This window comes from Dermochelys coriacea, chromosome 10 (assembly GCF_009764565.3).
Source record: "Dermochelys coriacea isolate rDerCor1 chromosome 10, rDerCor1.pri.v4, whole genome shotgun sequence".
NCBI classification, from domain to species: Eukaryota; Metazoa; Chordata; order Testudines; family Dermochelyidae; genus Dermochelys; species Dermochelys coriacea.
This window is the reverse complement of record NC_050077.1, coordinates 55624279-55646740: the sequence shown is the minus strand read 5'-3', so window position 1 is coordinate 55646740 and position 22462 is coordinate 55624279. Positions and strand designations below refer to the sequence as shown.

General features: G+C 42.4%; 1 protein-coding gene across 6 annotated transcripts in view; it reads right to left on the bottom strand.

The window, feature by feature from the left end:
• The window catches only part of APBA2 (amyloid beta precursor protein binding family A member 2), a 206576-nt gene extending 184736 nt beyond the window's left edge, over window positions 1-21840 (bottom strand). For 2 of the 6 annotated variants that reach the window (XM_038418357.2, XM_038418364.2), the window contains exons 1-2: window positions 21644-21661; window positions 1418-1508 (exon numbers count right to left, since the gene is read on the bottom strand). Coding sequence is in view for 2 of the 6 variants with exons in the window: in XM_043493841.1 (XP_043349776.1) it covers window positions 1418-1507; window positions 20712-20780; window positions 21644-21835 (351 nt within the window). In the remaining 4 variants the exon portion in view is untranslated. Of the gene's footprint in view, window positions 1-1417; window positions 1509-20711; window positions 20781-21643 lie in introns of those variants that run through there. The other 4 variants (XM_043493841.1, XM_043493842.1, XM_038418360.2 and 1 more) reach the window with 4 other exon arrangements.
• Between the last annotated feature and the right edge of the window lie 622 nt (window positions 21841-22462).

Sequence of the window (22462 nt, the reverse complement as noted above, 5' to 3'; positions counted from 1 at the left end):
GCTACTGTTCAATGGTGTTAATTTTTTTGCCCATAAATGAATGAATTTTACCAGCACCAAAACACCTTCCAGGTGAAACAGCAAAATATGGTCAGCAGTGCATTAATGCCTCCACTTCATTATATCTATGAACATGATGTAAGCTTGATTATAATCAAAATCAGTCATCTAGCCTCTTGCTTCTCAATGCAAAATGAGATAAATTAACTACTAGCTACAACCATGGATGGAATATTACTGTATACAATGCCCTGAGGATACCCCTCTATGTAGTACAAGATGCCTTATGAAACTTATGAAAAAGTTCTAGTTCCAAGCTTTGAGATTGTGAACCTAAAAACGGAGCAATTCCAGAATGGGTGAATTCAGTGAGACACCCTACACTAAATCTGAACATATTTCCAGATAGCACATTTGGTAGACACCATTGAGATGTACGTAATCTTTACCCCAGACTACTCTACACCCAAACACAGAGATTAGTGACTGGAACCGTGTAATTTGAGACCTCCCTGCCTCCTTTCATACTGGGAAAGTGTGGAGAGCAAAAGGACAGCTCCTTAACATTCCAGGAGTGAAGATCACCTGCTCTCCTCTTCCTGGAATGCCCATGCAGTGGCACTATTCTGGTTCCTCTATGTTCACAGCCTTCCAGGATCATGCAAGATAGAAACAGCGTGACAATGGGACATAGGGGGAAGTACCATAAAATATTTATATTCTTGGGGCATTACAAATATAAAAAGACTACTTGCTTTGAAACTGAATATGTTATAACATACTCTACAGCCCTGGTTTAATAGCAAAGGAAGTGACATTAAGCTTGAAAAGGGAAACTGCAGCTTTCATCAGCTCTTCCCAGCCTGAAGAAAACTGAGCACAGCATGTGCCCTGACTAAAACCACAGGGCACTGCGGTCTTATAAAAATCAGGATTGTGTGACATTCCTGGATTGCTTTTTGGCAGTCCACAGCATCCGAGCACAGAGTGAGCAACCGAAGACATCTGGTCATTTGATTACAAACTAACTGAATTCTGAGCCTCGCAGCAATCTAGAGTAGTTCATCCAGCACTTAAAATACAGCATACTACAGTACTTGCCAAATAGAATAGGACAAAAACACAAGGGAAAAAATGATATTTTCAAATTTCTAAGAAGATATCACTATTAACAAGATCTCTGTCTTAGGCATTTCTATATTTCCCATCACCCTGGAATCTGAGCACTGCAGTGGAGTGTAAATAAAATAAATGTAAAGCTTTAACTACAAAGGAATTGGTGGTGTCCTTTTAAAAACAGTATAAAGATTTGGCTAAATCAGACAGGGCATTTCACACAAGAGACTCAAGTTTTGATTTCATCTTCTACTCTTGCATTAATGATTTAAGCATCCTGTATTACAAGTTTCTCACTTACTGCATGGGAAGTCTTGGAGAGCTCCTCTCTGGAACCAGCAATTCCAACTCCAGTATAATCTGATAGGAAGCAGTTGAGCAGATGAGACCCCCTGGCAAAGAAGAAAGGTGTAAACACCAGTTCTTGCATCTATAACACTGAGGAATATTCTCCTAAGAGAAGTGACAGAAGTCTCATCATTTAACTGTTAAAACTAGACTACAATGAATAAACCACTAATATATCAGAGTACACTCTAAGGCGTTACATCTGCAAACGTACTAGCTAAGTATGTTGCATCCTCCTCTAGCAGCTTGTTTGTACAGAGAATAAGATTCCATTTCTGCTTCTAATTGCATATTTCAAGTAGCTGAGGGCTTTTATGATGAAGGTCCTAGTCCTATCCTTGCTGACAACATGTTAGGGTTTGAGGGCTCATTATACAAAAAGACCAACTACAAAATAACAGTACTTTTTTCATTTTTAACTGTTAGAATTCTATGAAGACCAAGCATTTGTCTCTCATTCACCCTTAATTCTACACTCACTACTACAGTACCTAAACTCCAGGCACACTGAAAATCCAAATCGACAAACTGGTCAACAAAGGGGAATGAAAGAAGACAGCACTCTTCAATAACCACATCCAAACTCAGGGAGAGGCCCAAGGTCACTCCTTGCCAAGCCACTGGGGCAGCTTTAGCTATTCTATTTAAATAAAGAATTGAAAAAAAATTGGGCTTATAATATATAAAATGCATAATGTTGATTATACAAACACTGTCACAGTCTATTTGAGATAAAATTCCTGGCATTAAGAATATGGTAATTGCAGGATGTTTCAAACATTCAGCTCTCTGTGAAAAGCTGAGTGTCTGAAGATGAGGATTTATAAATTGCAAATAAAAGAAACCCATCCCTAGTTATATCAAGCAAATGAGCAGCATGTTGACAGATATTAAATCCTACTGCATATATAATCCCCTTAAACCTGTATCAGTGAAGCCAAACAGTGAATTTACAAATTTATCCATCCCTCATGTTCAATACAAAATAATTTAACTTAAAAAAAAAAAAAAGACAAAGGGTGGGGAACAGGGTGGCCAATAGGTTTCCATCCTAGGGGTCTGCAGACCACAGGTTAAAAACCACAGTTCTGTGTAGATCAAAAAGCAAATTTAAAATAGTTGATATTGCGTCTTTCAGAAAAAAAATGAGGGGGAAAATGTAATGCCACATCTGCTATGACAATGGTAGATTATATTAAAATTGGACAATCTGTGACAATCATTTACAGGACAAACAGATTAAGATAGACAAGACAGACAAATGCTCAGGGAAAGAGGTATACTTAGATCGTAAGTAGGGCTCTCGATTAATCGCAGTTAACTCAAAAAAATTAATTGTGATTAAAAAAATTAATCGCAATTAATCGCAGTTTTAATTGCGCTGCTAAATAATAGACTACCAATTGAAATGTATTAAATATTTTTGATTTTTTCTACATTTTCAAATATATTTCAATTACAATGCAGAACGCAAAGTATACAGTGCTCACTTTATGTTATAATTTTATTACAAATATTTGCACTGTAAAAATGACATAAAGAAAGTATTTTTCAGTTCACCTCATACAAGTACTCTAGTGCAATCTCTTTATCGTGAAAATGGAAATTACAAATGTAGATTTTTTTGTTACATAACTTAAAACTTCAGAGCCTACAAGTCCACTCAGTCCTACTTCTTGTTCAGCCAATCGCTAAGAGAAATAAATGTGTTTACATTTACAGGAGGTAATGCTGTCCACTTCTTATTTACAATGTCACCTGAAAATGAGAACAAGTATTCGCAGGGCACTTTTGTAGCTGGCATTGCAAGGTATTTACATGCCAGATATGCTATACATTTGTATGCCTCTTTATGCTTCCATCATCATTCCAGAGGACATGCTTCCATGCTGATGATGCTTGTTAAAAAAATAATGCATTAATTAAATTTATGACTGAACTCCTTTGGGGAGAATTGTATGTTTCCTGCTGTTTTACCTGCATTCTGCCATATATTTCATGTTATAGCAGTCTCAGATGATGACCCAGCACATGTTGTTCATTTTAAGTGAAGATCTGACAAAATGCAAAGAAGGTACCAATGTGAAATTTCTAAAGATAGCTACAGCACTCGACTCAAGGTTTAAGAATCTGAAGTGCCTTCCAAAATCTGAGAGGGATGAAGCGTGGAACATGCTTTCATAAGTCTTAAAAGCACAACACTCTTATGTAGAAACTACAGAACCCGAACAACCAAAAAAGAAAAATTAACATTCTGCTAGTGGCATCTGAGTCAGATGATGAAAATGAACATGCGTCGGTCCACACTGCTTTGGACCGTTATCTAGCAAAACCCACCATCAGCATGTACACATCCTCTGGAATGTTGGTTGAAGCATGAAGGGACATATGAATCTTTACAATATCTGGCAGGTAAATATCTTGCGACACCAGCTAGAACAGTGCTATGTGAATGCCTGTTCTCACTTTCAGATGACATTGTAAACAAGAAGTGGGCAGCATTGTCTCCTGAAAATGTAAACAAACTTCTTTGTCTGAGCAATTAGCTGTACAAGAAATAGGACTAAGTAGACTTTCTAGGCTCTAACGGTTTACATTGTTTTATTTTTGAATGCAGTTTTTTGGACATAATTCTACATTTCTAAGTTCAACTTTCATGATAAAGAGATTCAGTACTTTTATTAGGTGACTTGAAAAATACTATTTCTTTGTTTTTACAATGCAATATTTGTAATCAAAAATAAATATAAAGTTAATACTGTACACTTGTATTCTGTGTTGTAATTGAAATCAATATTTGAAAATTTAGAAAACATCAAAAAATATTAAAATAAATGGTAGGTTGCAGAGTAGCAGCCATGTTAGTCTGTATTCGCAAAAAGAAAAGGCGTACTTGTGGCACCTTAGAGACTAACACATTTATTTGAGCATAAGCTTTCGTGAGCTACAGCTCACTTCATCGGATGCATTATGCTCAAATAAATGTGTTAGTCTCTAAGGTGCCACAAGTACTCCTTTTCTTTTTATTAAAATAAATGGTTTTCTATTATTGTTTTACTGTGCGATTGCCATTTTTTTAAATTGTGCGATTCATCGCGATTAATATTTTTAATCGTTTGACAGCCCTAATTGTAAGCTCTTCAGGGCTTGATTGTCTACTACTCTGTGCAGTTCCTAGCACAATGAAGGCCCATTCTTGGTCGGTCCCTAGGCTTTACCATAATAAATGTTAATAATAATGCACAATTCAGAGCAACATTCAAGATTCATATTGTGTAAGTTAACCACATGGCATTGTTTGTATTCGCAATACAAGTATGTAACTTCAGCGCCCTCATAGCCAAGATGGAGTCTGCTCTGCAGGCAGCTCTGGTTAAGAAAAGGCCCATCCAGGAACACAGCAGTGAAAGTCCCTTCCAGCCCAGGGCACCTGTTCCAACCCCCACAAAGTGAACACACACACACACACACACACACACACACCGGAAGAGTTCAATGAATATAGGCGAGGGAAATATTTATTTACCGAGGGCTGAAAGGCGAAAGACAACAGGGCAAATATAGGGGGAGAGGTAAAACAAAGTTACATTCAACACAAGGCCCCACAGTGGTACCACAGTCTGAAAGGACACACACTAAGCTATAAAGAAAAGGAGTACTTGTGGCACCTTAGAGACTAACAAATTTATTAGAGCATAAGCTTTCGTGAGCTACAGCTCACTTCATCGGATGCATCCGATGAAGTGAGCTGTAGCTCACGAAAGCTTATGCTCTAATAAATTTGTTAGTCTCTAAGGTGCCACAAGTACTCCTTTTCTTTTTGCGAATACAGACTAACACGGCTGCTACTCTGAAACCTGATACTCAGCTATGTGTCTACACACACAGTTCAGGAGTCCTGGGCAAAGTTCCAGTCCAGTGGTAAGTCTTGGGTATTCCTGGTCATCTGTGGCACCAGTAAACTTTCGCCAGCAAACCTCTCTTGTGTTCTCTCCCGCCGCTCTCTGCAAAGCCACACAGAGCGACAACCTCCCCACTTAACTAGCTAACAGCCTCCATCCTTATTCCCAATGTGAAGTCACAAACCCCACTACTCACGGCCCCATACAGCTCTGGGCAGCAATAACACTGTGTTCAGCTCCAGTTTGTCCTTCTCAGGTGATTCCTCCCTGGCACAATGCTCCTCCTGGCTCCTGTCCTGGGGTGTCCCCTATTGGCCGCTCTATCCCTCCCAGGCTTTGGGCAGGTTCTTGGCTGCTTCCCACTGTGAGGTCCTGCTTGGTGCAGCCCTTCTGTCTGGAGCTCCAGACACACATCCTGTTGCGCGCGCTCTCTCTCTCTCCTCCCCCCCTCCAATCCACCCCCAAAACAGCACTTCCTCCTCTTAGGACAATCAGCCCATCTCAGGAAAAATATTTAAAGGGACAATGCCTCTAAATCCCAAAGGGATTACATGTATAAAATTGAAAATTGCAAATTTTACATCATTGAAGATTCACTTTTGAGCTTTGCTATTGCTGGTCTTCATGCTGACTGAAGGCTTATTGCTTGCTGTTGGGCAGACTGGAATTTAGCCCAGGAGAAGAGAAACCTCAGCTAGCCTAATAGAGAGCGGCTTGAGGAAGGTGGTGGGGGAGAGCAGAAGAGATGCCACAGGTGTTCTTTAAAAAAAAATAAATAAATCATTTGGGGATATCTTATTTGCCTTCTCATGTTCAAGCCTTTAGGGTTTGCAATTTCCAGCTTTCTTCTACAAGTAGGGCTAGAAACTTAAATTCTTAAATGAAAGCTGAGATTCTCACATATTCATAGGTTTCAGAGTAGCAGCCGTGTTAGTCTGTATTCGCAAAAAGAAAAGGAGTACTGGTGGCACCTTAGAGACTAACAAATTTATTAGAGCATAAGCTTTCGTGAGCTACAGCTCACTTCATCGGATGCATTTGGTGGAAAAAACAGAGGAGAGATTTATATATATACACACACACACACACACACACACACACACACACAGAGAACATGAAACAATGGGTTTATCATACACACTGTAAGGAGAGTGATCACTTAAGATAAGCCATCACCAGCAGCAGGGGGGGGAAAGGAGGAAAACCTTTCATGGTGACAAGCAAGGTAGGCCAACTCCAGCAGCCAACAAGAACATCAGAGGAACAGCGGGGGGCGGGGTGGGAGGGAGAAACACCACCGGGAAATAGCTCTACCCTGTGCAATGACTCACCCATTCCCAGTCTCCACTCAAGCCCAAGTCAACTGTATCCAGCCTGCAAATCAATTCCAATTCAGCAGTCTCTCGTTGGAGTCCGTTTTTGAAGCTTTTTTGTTGAAGTACAACCGGTTGGAGAACGCTTCGGTCTCTCTGGTCGCTCGATCGCAGATCTTGGAGTGGCTGTACTTCAACAAAAAAGCTTCAAAAACGGACTCCAACGAGAGACTGCTGAATTGGAATTGATTTGCAGGCTGGATACAGTTGACTTGGGCTTGAGTGGAGACTGGGAATGGGTGAGTCATTGCACAGGGTAGAGCTATTTCCCGGTGGTGTTTCTCCCTCCCACCCCGCCCCCCGCTGTTCCTCTGATGTTCTTGTTGGCTGCTGGAGTTGGCCTACCTTGCTTGTCACCATGAAAGGTTTTCCTCCTTTCCCCCCCTGCTGCTGGTGATGGCTTATCTTAAGTGATCACTCTCCTTACAGTGTGTATGATAAACCCATTGTTTCATGTTCTCTGTGTGTGTGTGTGTGTATATATAAATCTCTCCTCTGTTTTTTCCACCAAATGCATCCGATGAAGTGAGCTGTAGCTCACGAAAGCTTATGCTCTAATAAATTTGTTAGTCTCTAAGGTGCCACCAGTACTCCTTTTCTTTTCACATATTCATGCGATTCCAGTATTTGAGACAATAAGTAAAAACACCAAATATCACAAGACTTATCATAAAGCGAGAGCTGTTTACACTGGTGGGTCTTTTAGATCGGAATACGGGCTCAGAAGTAAAAAAACTTAGCTCATATGTTGTATTAGATCAAGTTTTTTTTTTTCTGTGAATTTTTTTTTTTAAACTTTTCCTCCACAAAGTTTTAGCATCGTAATATATAAAAACTGCTCAGTTTCCCCAATATCACTCTCTAGCAAGCAGATGCATTGTTCTGTCCAAAAGCCCAGTAAACTGTATTCATCCTGTAAAATGTACTTGTACAGAACCGACAAAAGGAATTTGTATGATGGAAAATTAGCTAATTCTATTATTCTCCCATTAGAAGGGTTGCTAACTAGAAAAGCCAAAATAAAGCCCCACTTAAATGTATCCTAGCAGACAGAGCACTGGACTGGGATTTAGGAGATCTGGATTCCAATCCCAGCTCTGCCACTGGTCTGATAGATGACCTTGGTCGAGCCATTTCACACCTTTGCTATCAACTGAGGATAATGATGATTACCTCCTTGGTAAAGTGCTTCGAGATCTACTGATGAAAAGGACTATGGAGGCCTGGTCTACACTAGGAGTTGAAGTCGAATTTAGCAGCATTAAATTGATTTAACCCTGCTCCCGTCCACAGGACGAAGGCTTTTTTTTTTTTTTTTTATAAACTTAAAGGGCTCTTAAAAATCGATTTCTTTACTCCACCCCCAAGAAGGCGATTAGCACTGAAATTGGCCTTGCCGGGTCGAATTTCGGGTAGTGTGGACACAATTCAATGGTATTGGCCTCCGGGAGCTATCCCAAAGTGCTCCATTGTGACTGTTCTGGACAGCACTCTCAACTCAGATGCACTGGCCAGGTAGACAGGAAAAGGCCCGCAAACTTTTTAATCTCATTTCTCGTTTGGCCAGCGTGGCATGCTGCAGGTGAGTGCAGAGCTCATCAGCAGAGATGACCATGATGGAGTCCCAGAATCGCAAAAGAGCTCCAGCATGGACCAAATGGGAGGTACGGGATCTGATTGCTGTATGGGGAGAGGAATCCATGCTATCAGAACTCCATTCCAGTTTTCAAAATGCCAAAACATTTGTAAAAATCTCTCAGGACATGAAGGACAGAGGCCATAACAAGGATCCGAAGCAGTGCTGCATGAAACTTAAGGAGTTGAGGCAGGCCTACCAGAAAACCAGAGAGGCGAACGGGTCAGAGCCCCAAACATGCTGCTTCTATGATAAGCTGCATGCCATTTTAGGGGGTTCAGCCACCACTACCCCAACCCTGTGCTTTGACTCCGTCAATGGAATGGGAGGCAACACGGAAGCAGGTTTTGGGGACGAGGAAGATGATGAGGAGGAGGTTGAAGATAGCTCACAGCAAGCAAGCGGATAAACCGGTTTTCCCGACAGCCAGGAACTGTTTCTCACCCTGGACCTGGAGCCAGTACCTCCCGAACCCACCCAAGGCTGCCTCCCGGACCCTCCAGGTGGAGAAGGGACCTCTGGTGAGTGCACCTTTTTAAATAGTATATTTAGAGCTAGGTAATATTATTTAGCACATGGATCTCAAACTCGAATCACCACGAGGGCCACATGAGACTAGTACATTGGCCCGAGGGCCGCATCACTGACACCTTTTCATATAAAGGTACAAAAGCCCCCCCCCGGCCCCACCCCCACCCTGCCCCTTCCATGAGGCCCTACCCTATCCCGCCTCTTCCCACACTTTCCCCACACTCCCATTCCAATCCCTTTCCCAAAGTCCCCACCCCAACTCCGCCCCCTCCCTGCCCCTATTCCAACCCCTTCCCCAAATCCTGCCCCTGCCCCGGCTCTTCTCTGCCTCCTCTCCTGAGAGTGCAGCTCCCCGCTACTCCCCCTCCCACCTGGAAAGCGCTAAGTGTCACCAAACAGCTGTTTGGGAAGCACCTGAAGGTAGGCAGAGGAGCGGGGATGCAGCGCGCTGGGGGGAGGGGAGCTTGGCGACTGCAGGAAATAACTCCCGGTGGAAGGTGCCGCAGGGAGCTCGGTGGGCAGCAGAAAATAACCCTGCGGGTCGCATGTAGCCCGCGTGTTTGAGACCACTGCTCTAGCACATCAGTTTTAAAAAAAGAGAGTTAATGCACCATCATATATATTTCATGCTGAAGTAAAACTGATGCTAAGCTATTCTTCCTCAGAGTAAAATAATCTTAATAGCTTTTTTGGTTCAAATCATTATTTCTAATTAGATCAGCTGTTAGTTGTTGGTTCCAATTATGATGTGCAGCATAATAAATGGGGGACAAATCAACCAAAACACATGCTTTAGAGATCATATCTATTTACAGTAACAGAATTGCTTTAAATAAAAAAAAAAAAAAACCCAAAACCACACAACCCATAAACAAAACGCACCCCTTAAGGTGCGCTTCTTTACACAGATAATGGAAAGAGAACATCACAACACCCACACATTGTTCTTGCTATCTCAGAGGAGATTAGAGTAAGATTTTCTCCTACCACCTCAAGTACAAAAGAATACCTCTTCATTATAAAACAATTGATTTAGATGTATATTGTAGATAGGTGAGATTTTCCTGTATGTTCAGGGCAAGTTTTCTGTGAAGGAACCAAGTAATCAATAGTATCAAGGAGCTGAAAGATTCCTAACAACCCTCATGGCATTAGAATCCGACAGGAGGCCAAATGCACTTTTGTGAGGTCACAACTACAACTGGGTTCAATAAAGAATTAGGTAAGTTCATGGAGGATAGAGGTCCATCAATGGCTACTAGCCAAGATGGTCAAGGGTGGAACCCCATGCTCTGGGTGTCCCTAGCCTCCGACTGCCAGAAGCTGGGAGTAGATGACAGGCCATGGATCACTAGATAATTGCTCTGTTTTGTTTATTCCCTTTGAAGCACATGGCCACTGTCAGAAGACAGGACACTGAACTAGATGGACCATTGGTCTGACCCAATATGGCCATTCTCATGTTCTTCTTTACAATATGTACTAAAAAATGTCCCCCATCTCTATTGTTTGAGCCACTGCAGTAGAATGGGCTGTAAAATCTTTAGTCAGTCATCAACAGAATTCTTTCCCTATTTATCATCCAGTATGCCAAAGCTCTGATCTCTCAGGCCATAATAAGTCAAGTAGTTGTGCATAATTAAAGCTACACTGATAGACTAACTGTCACAAAGTATCACAGAGAGAAGGCAAGTTTAAAAATAATTTTATCTGTAATCCAGAGTTATCTACAGTACAGTTAACAGTGTTTTGAACCAAGAGAATACATTTTCCTTTTAAAAAGGCAGAACCACCAGAGCTTCTCCTCCCTTCCACAACCTAGGTATTACAAGAAGAAAAACATTGTTGTGCTCCGATTCTCCTTTGTAATGCTGTATCAAAATGTATTCACTGACTCTGAAGGATAAAAAGAAAAGGAGTACTTGTGGCACCTTAGAGACTAACAAATTTATTTGAGCATAAGCATTTATGAGCTACAGCTCACTTCATCGGATGCATGTAGCTCATGAAAGCTTATGCTCAAATAAATTTGTTAGTCTCTAAGGTGCCACAAGTACTCCTTTTCTTTTTGCGAATACAAACTAACACGGCTGCTACTCTGAAACCTGAAGGATAAGGAGAGGACCATGTACATAGGAAGAAAGCTATGCATTTCCCACCAGCGATAGAAGCTGTGATTTGTATTCCTCTCTTATGGTCCTTTTAATACACATTTTTTAATTACATGGGCAAACAGAAGCTAGGTTTCCATATTTCCCTTGTTTTATTCACTCCATATTTAAAAGAAGAAACAACTGAATCACAGAGGACACCACCACATGAACAGAATAATGGCAAAATTTATAGTTTGTCAGGTTACTTGAAAGTTTCATGTATTCTTATAACAATTACATTTTAGAAAGCCTGCAAATATCTTAAGGGTAAATTTAAATATGTAGGCAAGCACTTCTGGCAGAATAGCAACAAACGCATCATGCTGCATAGTAAAAGTCTGGAATCAAATAACGCTTTTAGTTCTTCCCCATCCTGGATCAGTTTATAATGGAAATAATTGTACCCTTGGCTGAACTGTCCTTTAGAGCCTACCATACATTAGTACTTGTAACAGCATTTGAAACAGTTTGCACCAAAATAGATTGAAGGTGGTTTTGCATCCCCACTCAAGGCAGCAATTAGAAACTGTGCTTGATTCCTGTTAGAGGGTAACAGCAAGCCCAGTTTCAGCTAATATGATTGTAACTACTATAGAACAATAAAGTGTTCCAGTGTAGACAGAATTCTTTACAAAAACTCATGTTTGACTATGATCATAATCATGGATTTTCTTTTCTGTACATGGGAAATACTTCAAGGAAAGTGCTAGAGTAGCCCACGCTTTAAATGTGTACTTCATCTGATTCAGGTGAGCCTTTTCCAAGAAGAGTGCACCTCTCACCATCATCTTAGCATGGTAAACATTAATTGTTTTCTTCCCAAGGAAATTACAACATTAACTAGCAGTTTGGAAAAAAAACCCTTAGAAAGGCAGGTAGGCCAAAAGGTGAAGGAGCATACCAGTAACATTGTCTGCTGCATGTGAAGCAGAGATCTATCCTCTGGGAGGTGCATTTAATAATATGTAGACAGGTGTTCTTTACATCTACTGATAGAAAAAAAGTCCTTGCTAAATTCCTCCATAGCAGCAATTTACAATCTCCATCCCTGATCTATGGCTTCTGAAGGAGTCTGTTCAAGAGCTTATGGTTGAGTGCACTTCTGTCTTTGGAACGCTTCAGCACTAGGATGGAGTAGAGAGCTAAGCCTTCTTGTTCCTTGAGAGATTGATTGGCATTCTGCAGTCTTCATATTCTGATATTTCAAATCAGTTGGACGAAGAGGAAGAGGTCAATAAAATTGGTTTTGGAATTGCATTTACTTCTAAGGTGTAAGCCAGGCTATATGTCTCTGCCTCAGAGTCACGCTCTTGCTATAGTACCACGTACTTTCAAAGAAACAACACTTCGAAATTTCCTGCTAATTGCCCTCTGTTTGAGGGACCACCTCATGCAGAGTTAGGCTGTAGTCATGCTTCTTTGAAAGAAGGAAATACACAGCTGCCTCTCATGCTACTTTGTGTATTTAATCAGGAAGCTGGACATACCTCCACTAATTTTAGGCTGGATCAAAGGATTGTCAATACCCATAAATTCTAAATTTCTTTTTGAGCTGCAAGGCCTCAGATTTTTTTTTTAAATGGGGTTCCCATGACAGATCTATTTATAGTCACCACAACACCTACTCACTGGGACACTTAAGTTACCAGCTGCCTGGGGTTTGGCTTTCCATGGCATCAGGCAGAGCTGGTATTGTGGTTGAGAGAGCTCTTTGCTCTTACTGTAAATCCCAGGTAGGAGAACAGGAGGTGGGGATGCAATTTCACAACAGAAATCTGACCATGCAGGCCTGGCTCTAGCACAAAATGTGGAGACAGCCGATGTAAGAAGCGCTGCTGAAGTGCCCTTGCTTTTATTATTATATTATTCTTTTAACTAACAACTTGCCATGTCACCAGACATTAGATTGATACTCCCAACAGTTGATGCCAATCAGAACAGGTTTCTTGCAAATGGATTAATTCCCCTTCTCCCTGATGCTTCCTTTTACAGAAGGCCTAGATGAAGGAATACAGAGTCCACATAATACTCCTGAGAATGCTTTCAAATTATTCTTCCTCAAAACACTGATTCTGAGGTTCTTCTTGGTGAATTCTAACCCCAGATCTGTGCTACAGAAATAAATGGAACACTAGAAATGTTCACCCTTGAGATGATCCCTAGGTGGGCTCCTTAAACTTTATAGGTGATCCCTAAGCGTGTTTGAGGGAGGGGTGCAGAGAAGCCTTCACATGTGGCAGCTATTTTGACTCACTGAATCCCACCATGAGTCAAGCAGGGTTACATAAAGGTTGATTCACATCTTGTTAAAGGGTCTGGGGAAATAGTCAGAAATAAGCGGTGAGCCAAGAGGCTCCTTATCTGCTCATTCCTCCATGTCTGGGACATTTTCCTCTCATCCCTCCAGAGCTAGCTATATGGAAGGGGTAGAGAAAATGGCGTGACAATGGCCAACCTGCAGCATGAGCAGGGTCCCATTAGTCCAGGAGGTGTGGCAACAGCCAACCCATGATGTTTAGCAGAATCCAATTAGCCCAGGCATTTCTGCCAAATTTTCTGGTTGTCCATGAAGTGCTCCTGCCAGAGAGGCCTGCCCAAACATGTTGTGCTGGAACCTGCTGTCTCAAGAAGAAGTTGTTTGCTGCAGAGCCCCAAGGCTAAGTAGCAACCCAGTAATGCTTAGAATTTAACAAACAAACTAAAGAGGATCCATTCCGGTTGTTTTGTTCTCTTGTTGCTCTGAGCACAGCATCTGGTAAAGCCTTCCTGCAGCAACGAGGGTCAGTTTACACTAGCTGGATTTCAGGGATGTAATCGCTCCCAGCCTGCCTTGATTGGAGGCAGAAACGAGACCCGTTAAAGAGCTGCAAGGAATAAGAACCATTGTAATGGATCTGCAGAATTTCCCTATGGTATCATATGTCCACAAGATGTTGCTATTATAATTGCTCCTTAAAATTTAACAAGGAGATCCAAAGTTTGCTACCTCATTATATACTGCTTACAGTTGCTAAGCGTTTGCGTCTAGATTTAGAGGATTGTATTTTTTTAAAACCATACATGCTTAAACTTGCAGGCCAAAGATAGGATGAAAGACAGACTTTAGAGGGGCTATTGCTGAAATGCATACAGAAGGCTACTGCAGCATACGGGTAGCCATGTTGGTCCCAGGATATTAGAGACACAAGGTGGGTGAGGTAATAGCTTGTACTGGACCAACTTCTGTTGGAGAGAAAGAGAACAGGTCTGTGTGGCTCAAAAGCTTATCTCTCTCGAAGAGGTTGGTCCAATGTAAGGTATTACCTCACACAACTTGATTCTCTCCCGAAGGCTAAGTTTATTACGGTATATGTACTGACACATCTGTATCTGAGTACCAATCAATATACAGCACATTTATGCAGGACAAGAAACCTTGTACTCATTATGGACATAGTAGACTTAAAATCTGGGACAACTGTTAGCATCATGCAGGGATGAAAAACAGTTTTTGAGACGAAGGCTGAAGAGTCAGATTAGAACTGGATGGCCGGAATTTGGCCTGATTGTGAGATCCTTGGGCAAAAAGATGTTATACAGGTTGTCAAATTATGTTCAACTATATATATTGTGACAGGGTCGGGCCAGATGGCGCTATATATATATATATATATATATATATATATATATATATATATATATATATATATTATATTATATTATATTATATATAGTGACAAAGTTCCTGCTCTACCTTGGTGGGTCTTGCACTTATTGGCGGATTTGCTGGGCCTTGGAGCTTCACGGCAGCCCTCAGCTTGGCCATTTTTCTGAACCCACAGTCCAGATCGACTCTTCCTATGTCTGACCAGGAGTTGGGAGGATCTGGGGAGAACCCAGGACCGCCCTCTACTCCGGGTCCCAGCCCAGGGCCCTGTGGAATGCAGTTGTCTAGAGCGCCTTCTGGAACAGCTGTGCGACAGCTACAACTCCCTGGGCTACTTCCCCATGGCCTCCTCCCAACACCTTCTTTATCCTCACCATAGGACCTTCCTCCTGGTGTCTGATAATGCTGGTACACCTCAGTCCTCCAACAGTCCACGTTCTCACTCTCAGCTCCTAGTGCCTCTTGCTCCCAGCTCCTCACACGCACACCACAAACTGAAGTGAGCTCCTTTTTAAAACCCAGGTGCCCTGATTAGCCTGCCTTAATTGATTCTAGCAGCTTCTTGATTGGCTGCAGGTGTTCTAATCAGCCTGTCTTAATTGCCTCCAGAAGGTTCCGATTGTTCTGGAACCTTCCCTGTTACCTTACCCAGGGACCTACTTAGCCTGGAGCTAATATATCTGCCTTCTATTACTCTCCTATAGCCATCTGGCCCAACCCTGTCACAATATACACACACACACACACGACACTCCACGTTGTTGGGCACTGTGTTGGGCACAACCTTGAGCTGGAATTTGGATTTCAAACAAGAAAGGATTAAACAAAATGTATTTTGAAAGAAATTTCTGAATGTTACTATTCAGGTCCCCCAAAGGCAACTTTGAGTTCTTGATGATACCCTGCAAATAAACCTCTTGCCTCAAAAGGTATCTACCATGTACACTGAGAGGCAAGTCAGGCCAGCGCACCAAAGTCAGTAATCAAAGATCATCACTTAGTTGTCACCCCAACAAACCAAAGGAGAAGAAGCAGAGAGCAGATGCTTTTTACACAATCACAGCAGCAACAATATCTCATTTTAATTTACTTGAGAGAATGGGACCAAACCACCTCTGCCACCCACACTAAAAAAAAAATGTTTTCTCTTGTCGGACAACCTAATTTGAAGTCTTAAACGCCACTGAGCAAGGGATCAGCATTTCTCTCCCTCCCTGCCTGAACCAATTCCATTTTAGCCAATAACTCTCTGCTTCCCTAAATACTCCTTTGCCATTTCAACTGGACACAGTGTTATTATTCTTCCTCACTACCCTACCCTAAAACCTGTTCTATAAGGCTGCTGTGAGCAGCTGCTGCTTTGTTTGAAATGCACTCACCTGTGCTGTGAGTGTTAGTCAGTGAGCACTTCCTTTGGCCACCTTACAAGTGTGCTGCGGGACACACTTAGTGGGGCCAACCCAACCTCTGTAACAGTCATCCCCAAACTTTTTACCTCATGCTCCCTCCTTACCCCTGTCCATCCTCCCCACCCCAAACCAGGGCTGGGACCAGGGGAGATGTGGACACGGGTAAGGGGGCTAAAGCTGGGGGTGTGGGGCCAGGAGCGGAGCTGGGGGGGTATTCCCTCCCCACCCCCTGTGGGGGCTGGCCCAGGCTCCAGCCGTACCTAACCCTCTAGGATTGTCCTGGTGTCTCCAGGAATTAAAAAGATTAATCTTTAATTAAATATCATGTCGGGTGATAAAACCTCCAGGAATCCGTCCAACCAAAATTGGCAACCCTAATGTTCCTCTTTGCCCCCCCCCCCCGAGGGGTGCACCCTACAGTTTGGGGACCTCTGATCTCTAATGAGGCAGGACTTTTGCCTCATTACTGAAAAAATACCATAGGACTGGATCTGGCAAGGCCCATCTTCCTGCATGTGGTATTCCATGAGAAAAAGGTTTACAGGGTCAGACCCCTAGTCTGTAGTGACGGCGAGATCCTTGGGCAAAAAGGCGTTTTAAGAGAACAAAGTAGCATTTTACTAGACAATCGCTCAGGTAGAAAAAGTCTCAATCAAAACTTTAATACACAACATCGAAAATTGATTATGCGACACTAAAGATGAGGGGGAGATTTTCAAAGGCATGACGTGCAGTTAGGCACCTAACTCTCACTGAAAGTCAGTGGCAGATGCACAATGAATGTCCTGTGCCTTTGAGCATGTTCCACAGTACAGTATCAGACACCAGAGAGAGCCCATTAAGTTAAATAAATACAACGGAAAAAAAACTCGCCAACGAGCATCGACTTTTGTTAGAATTGAGACAAGCTGTTAAATGTACAGGTGATAAAAACCTTATCTAGGTACCTGTATGGCTCGCAATCACTTAACTATCCAAGTTTTTAGTAATAACCTTCTAGACACAAATTACCCTCAAATAGTTGCCAACAGCTCGAAGATGAGTATCCAAGGGACAATTCTCCAGATAAAATGGCAGGCTGGGGTGCATTCTGGTGGATGTCAGAGTATTTTCAGAAGTGTTGGTGTTTGGCTAACCATCCAGAAATTTATCTAGATAGATATTCAGAAGAAGTTTATCTGGATATACTGAGACACAGAAACAAGGCTACCTGAACCCTATTTTCAAACTCCCCTCTCCATCTTCACATTTGTCCTTAGGGAAAAGTCCTCAGGAGCTGTGAGAAGAAGCTGAATACGAGAGGGTACACAGTCCCCAAGGCATGAAGAATTTGTAAGATTGCCACATACATTCTATTTTGGTTCTTCAACCAAAAGAAAAGTATTTTTGGTCAACAAATATTTTTGAATAATAAAGATAAATTGTTGCAACTTGACAGAGAGAGCAGAGTAACATGATTTTTTTAAATGAAACATAACCTAAACAGGATTTGAACTCTGTACCTGAAATACAAGTCCAATTGTATCTACAATAAGATTTTTGCTGAAGTATCACTGAGAAGTACAAGAATATTATTAATACAAGAGCTACACATTTCAAACAAAAGTCTCAATCCTACAATCTGATGAAGGTGAAGTCCAACATAGATCAGATATCATGAGGAGGGCTAAAGTGTCCCCCAGTTCATGCATTTAAATGTTTATACATTTCAGTTGTCTTCAGTTAAAGATGGAAGAGGAAGAAGGAAAACTTTCCTACTTTGAGCTATAAATGCCTCCAAAAGCCAGGCAATTTATCTGTCTACTATGTCATTTGTTTCTCTTGATCCCGGAATAATTTTTTAATGTATCTTAAGCAAGTCCCTATATATAAGAAAGGAAACGGATGAAAGGATTACAGGGGAAAATAAGTGTTACAAAAATTAAGAAACTTTGTGATGTTGGTGTCTCTTGCATAGTAGCATAAACTGCTGGTAGCTGAAAGTTAGGGGCTTGAAACGTATTAGAACTAACTCTTTTGACCAACCACATCTTGGGCATGAACTTTGAGACCTTCCCACTAGGTTTCTTTAGGGAGAGAAGCAAAGCTTAATGTTGCATGTTTCTCCACATAAGCCAATACATATCATGCAGGAACAATCTATCCTTTCACTAGGTTGGTGAAGTTGCCTTTGCTGATGAGAGGAGGGGCGGGGAAATCAGCAGCAGTGAGAAACATTCTAGGATATGCTATTTGGGGAGGTTTAACCAAAGCTCTATTCCCTGCAATGAAAAGTTAAAGCCCTTTTTGGCACATGCCCGGCCCATCATCCAGCACGGGGGTGAAAGTCTATGACATCCGAGCTCCACCTCAGAGGCAGAATGACACAGGAAGGCAAATCCTGGCATATTTTTATTCTGTTTTCCAGCTCAAAAAAGTTTGTTGCCTCAAAACTGAGCTCAATTTTGAAGAGTTCCCATCACAGATCTCATTTAACTCCTCTCATCTAGAGCACCCATCCTATACCAATGCTGCTTCTGGAGAGACCAATTTGAAATGTCAATGGCCATATGACCAGAAAACTCAGGTGGCACTGGTGTTTTCTAAACGTTTTTTAAATGGGGAAACAAGCGGGGAAGGGGAAAATGTTATGATTAATTTGGTTTGCCTCTTTTTGAGATGAATGAGATTGCTTCTAGTCAGCAACATTAGTTTAAAAGCAGAAAGAAGAGGGGCCGATATACTAAAAAATGCAAGATAAAGAAGTCTCAAGGAGCCAGAGACTATGAAGAGCAGGTCTGCAAAAGAGAAAGATATCCATAGAGACCAGCAGATGTACTAACACAAAGCATGTCAAGACAGCTGTTTTTCCCACCTATCCATAGTAATCGGATGAAGTTAAAAATAGTAGAAAGAATAGGAGAACATATGTAATTCTCTGCACCTTCCTAAGAAAGGTCTGTGCAACTCAGACATATTGAGACGTGTCATTTTTCCATGTTAACCACAGCAAATAAGACAACTCATTTCCAAAATATAGTTTCTCAGAACAGTTGAGTAATATCAGAAAAATCAAGATGTAGATGAGTATCTGTACATATCATAGCTATAACTCCTGGATGGCTTACAGTCTCGCATGGGAAACTACAAGAATACCAAAACATTTGCAAAAATCCTTTACTATTTTATCACTATATGCTATAATATACTGCACACTACAGATATCCACGTTAAATTAAGATGCTTTCTATCAGTTATCTTCTTTTATCTATAGTTCCACTGGCTTGCAGAACTAATAAGATTTCTTCAGCAACAGAGACAGTAAATGCCTAAAATACCCCTCCTGCAAAAACGCTACCATTTCCTGTGATATTCTGTGGCTCTCTTGACAGGCTAGGATGATTGAAAATCATCTAATTACTTAAATTACTACAGCCTGTTTGCAAAGCTAAGATGGTCGGTCTTTTTAAACCATCTCAAGGCAGAGTAAAAAGCAACTATAAAGAATACCTATATAAACATTATATTACATAGAATTCAGTAAGGTTTTCTTTTTCTTAGTCTCCTTTTATATCCTTACTCATATATAACCACCAACAGAAGGGTACTGAGAAAACTAACTTTGTAAATCAAAAAGTACAGACTGCCAGTTGTTAAGGCAAAGCATGCCAATTCTTCCCTACTGAACATTCAGCCTCATACACACAAGATCCCCTCTTCCCCTCTGGCAATACCAAAACCCCCATCATCTGGTCATCGTAAAGCTGGCAAAAGTGGGAGGGCAGAGAAATCATGTTATAATTTGTCACACTGTTTACTCTAAGAAAAATGAAGTGGAGAATTTTTAAATAAGTAGGTTTTCCCTCCAGACCTCATTATGAAGGGGGGGGGAGTCTATCAAAAGCTCTAATTCAGCTACACAATTCTAATTGCTACACTGATAAACCAGAAACAAATATAAATGCTAAGATGTGTGCATTACATGAAGCCTTCTCTTCTGTGTTTTTCAATCTTAAAACAAATTAACTCTGAATTCTCCAGCACTGCAGATGAGCAATGGAGTGGAGATATATACACACACACACACACACACACACACACACACACACACACTTCAGAGCTGGTACCAACAATGAAATATACATACACACACTATATAAACATCCACACATACAAATACACACATTCCAGACAAGATAATAGATAATGAAGTAATATCAAAATCTGTAAAAGTTACACTCTAAAATATTGCATATATAAATTAGGAGGAGAGGGACAGAAACACAAAATAAAAAAACGGAATACAGAATACAGCATAGACTGCAGTCAGAGAAAAAGGTGATCCCAACAGCAGCAACTTTCTGGACAGAAATACTTCCCATTTCCAGTTCTCATCTGATTGAAATGAGGCAGCTGCATTAAAGCTTCCCTGCCACCACTATGTTATCACAATAGAAAGAAAGAAAAGCTCCTCTGTACCAGGCAGAGAACATCTTCTGAATCCATCCCTGCACCAGACACAAATATATAAATACCATCATTACCATCACCTTTCCAGACCATGCCCTCTCTCATCAGCTGCTATACATTAAATAAACTATCATATTAGTAAAATTACACTCTTGCTGCTGGAGTCTCTTTCCAATCTGGCTTCCCTTTGCACTGTTGGCAGGGTTGGTTTCCTCCCCTGCAATAGCGAAAGAATGGGGATGAGATTTGGTGGCAGCAAAATTCTCGCTCTGCAAGGGTTGCACTGCAGGCAGTTCTCCGCCCCACAGACCCCTTTCAAGGAGCTTAATTTCCCCCCATTAGCTAGAGCTAAAATGTGGTTGGGCGATTGGTTTACGGGGGGAAGGAGAGAATACATGCAATATCCTGTTAGCAGCATCCCACCAGGACAAGGAGCTTGGGGTAGGAGAATGGGACTTGCATGCAGCATCTGCTCCCCCCGCAACACACTGCCCCGAGCAGCATATGCCCCCTCCCCCAACACACAAGCGCACACACACCCCTGCAAGGAGCTCAGGGTAGGGGAGTGGGATTTCAATGACATATCTGCCCCCCCCCGCAAGGAGCTCAGGGTAGGGGAGTGTGACTTGCATCCAGCATCTGACCCTTCCCCCCCACACACACACACACACTCTGCAAGGAGCTCGGTCAGAGTAGAGGAGGGGGACTTGAATGCAGTATCTGCCACAGACAGAATGGGACTTGCATGCAGCGTCTGGTCCCCTCCCCCCGCACAAACATGCACACTGCACGGAGCTTGGGGTCGGGGAGCGGGACTTGCATGCAGCATCTAACCCCCTCCCCCCACACAAACACACTGCAAGGGGCTTCCACACACTATTCCCCTGCCAGCACTGCAGCATCCTACTCCCCGCTCCTGAGGGAGCTCCCAGCGGGGGTGGTGTCTACAGCGGTTCCCTCCCCCCGGGGCACAAAGGCTCCGATTCGGCCCCTTCCTCTGCTGACCCCGCTCTGGGAGCAAAGCCCTCGCTAGCGCCAGTGCCGGGCTGGCTGCCGGGGTTTTACCTCCTCCCCCCTTACCTGGGCTGGGACTGTGCCGCCCCCTCGCCTCCACTCCTGCTCCTCACAGACCGACCGGGACCAGCCGCCCCAGCTCTTTTGTGTGACGGCTTCAGAGCAGAGCCACACACGGAGACTACTAATGAACCCGGGAAGCTGAGTAGCAGCAGATACCGCCTCCTCCCCAGCAGCCCCGGGCTCTGCATGACGCATAACCAAACGCCTGGAAGCTTTGAGGAAGGGAAGCCCAGTCCTCCTTTGGGGTCTGAGAGGCCTCAGCAAGCTGCCCCCCCCGTCCCCACTCATTAACATTTTACCCTATTCCCTGGACCTCCCATAGTCAGCTGCAGAGAAAGAATCAGGGCAAACAGGGACTTTCCTAATATAACCTTCCCCAGGTTCTCTATGATATTAACTGGAGACGGCCCCAAGCCCCAGAAATCAGATCTGGGTCAGAGTTCAGTTTATTACCTTTCCGTCCCCTTTCCTGATAAAGTTTGGGAGTCTTTGATCCTGCGGTTTTGGTAAAGATGCACCTCTACTATAAAGATATCCCACATCTAGCTGGGAAAAACAAAATACCTTTTTTAATAAGAACGTAAGAATGGCCATACTGGGTCAGACCAAAGGTCCATCCAGCCCAGTATCCTGTCTACTGACAGTGGCCAATGCCAGGTTCCCCAAAGGGAGTGAACCTAACAGGTAATGATCTAGTGATCTCTCTCGTGCCATCCATCTCCACCCTCTGACAAACAGAGGCTAAGGACACCATTTCTTACCCATCCTGGCTAATAGCCATTAATGGACTTAACCTCCATGAATTTATCCAGTTCTCTTTTA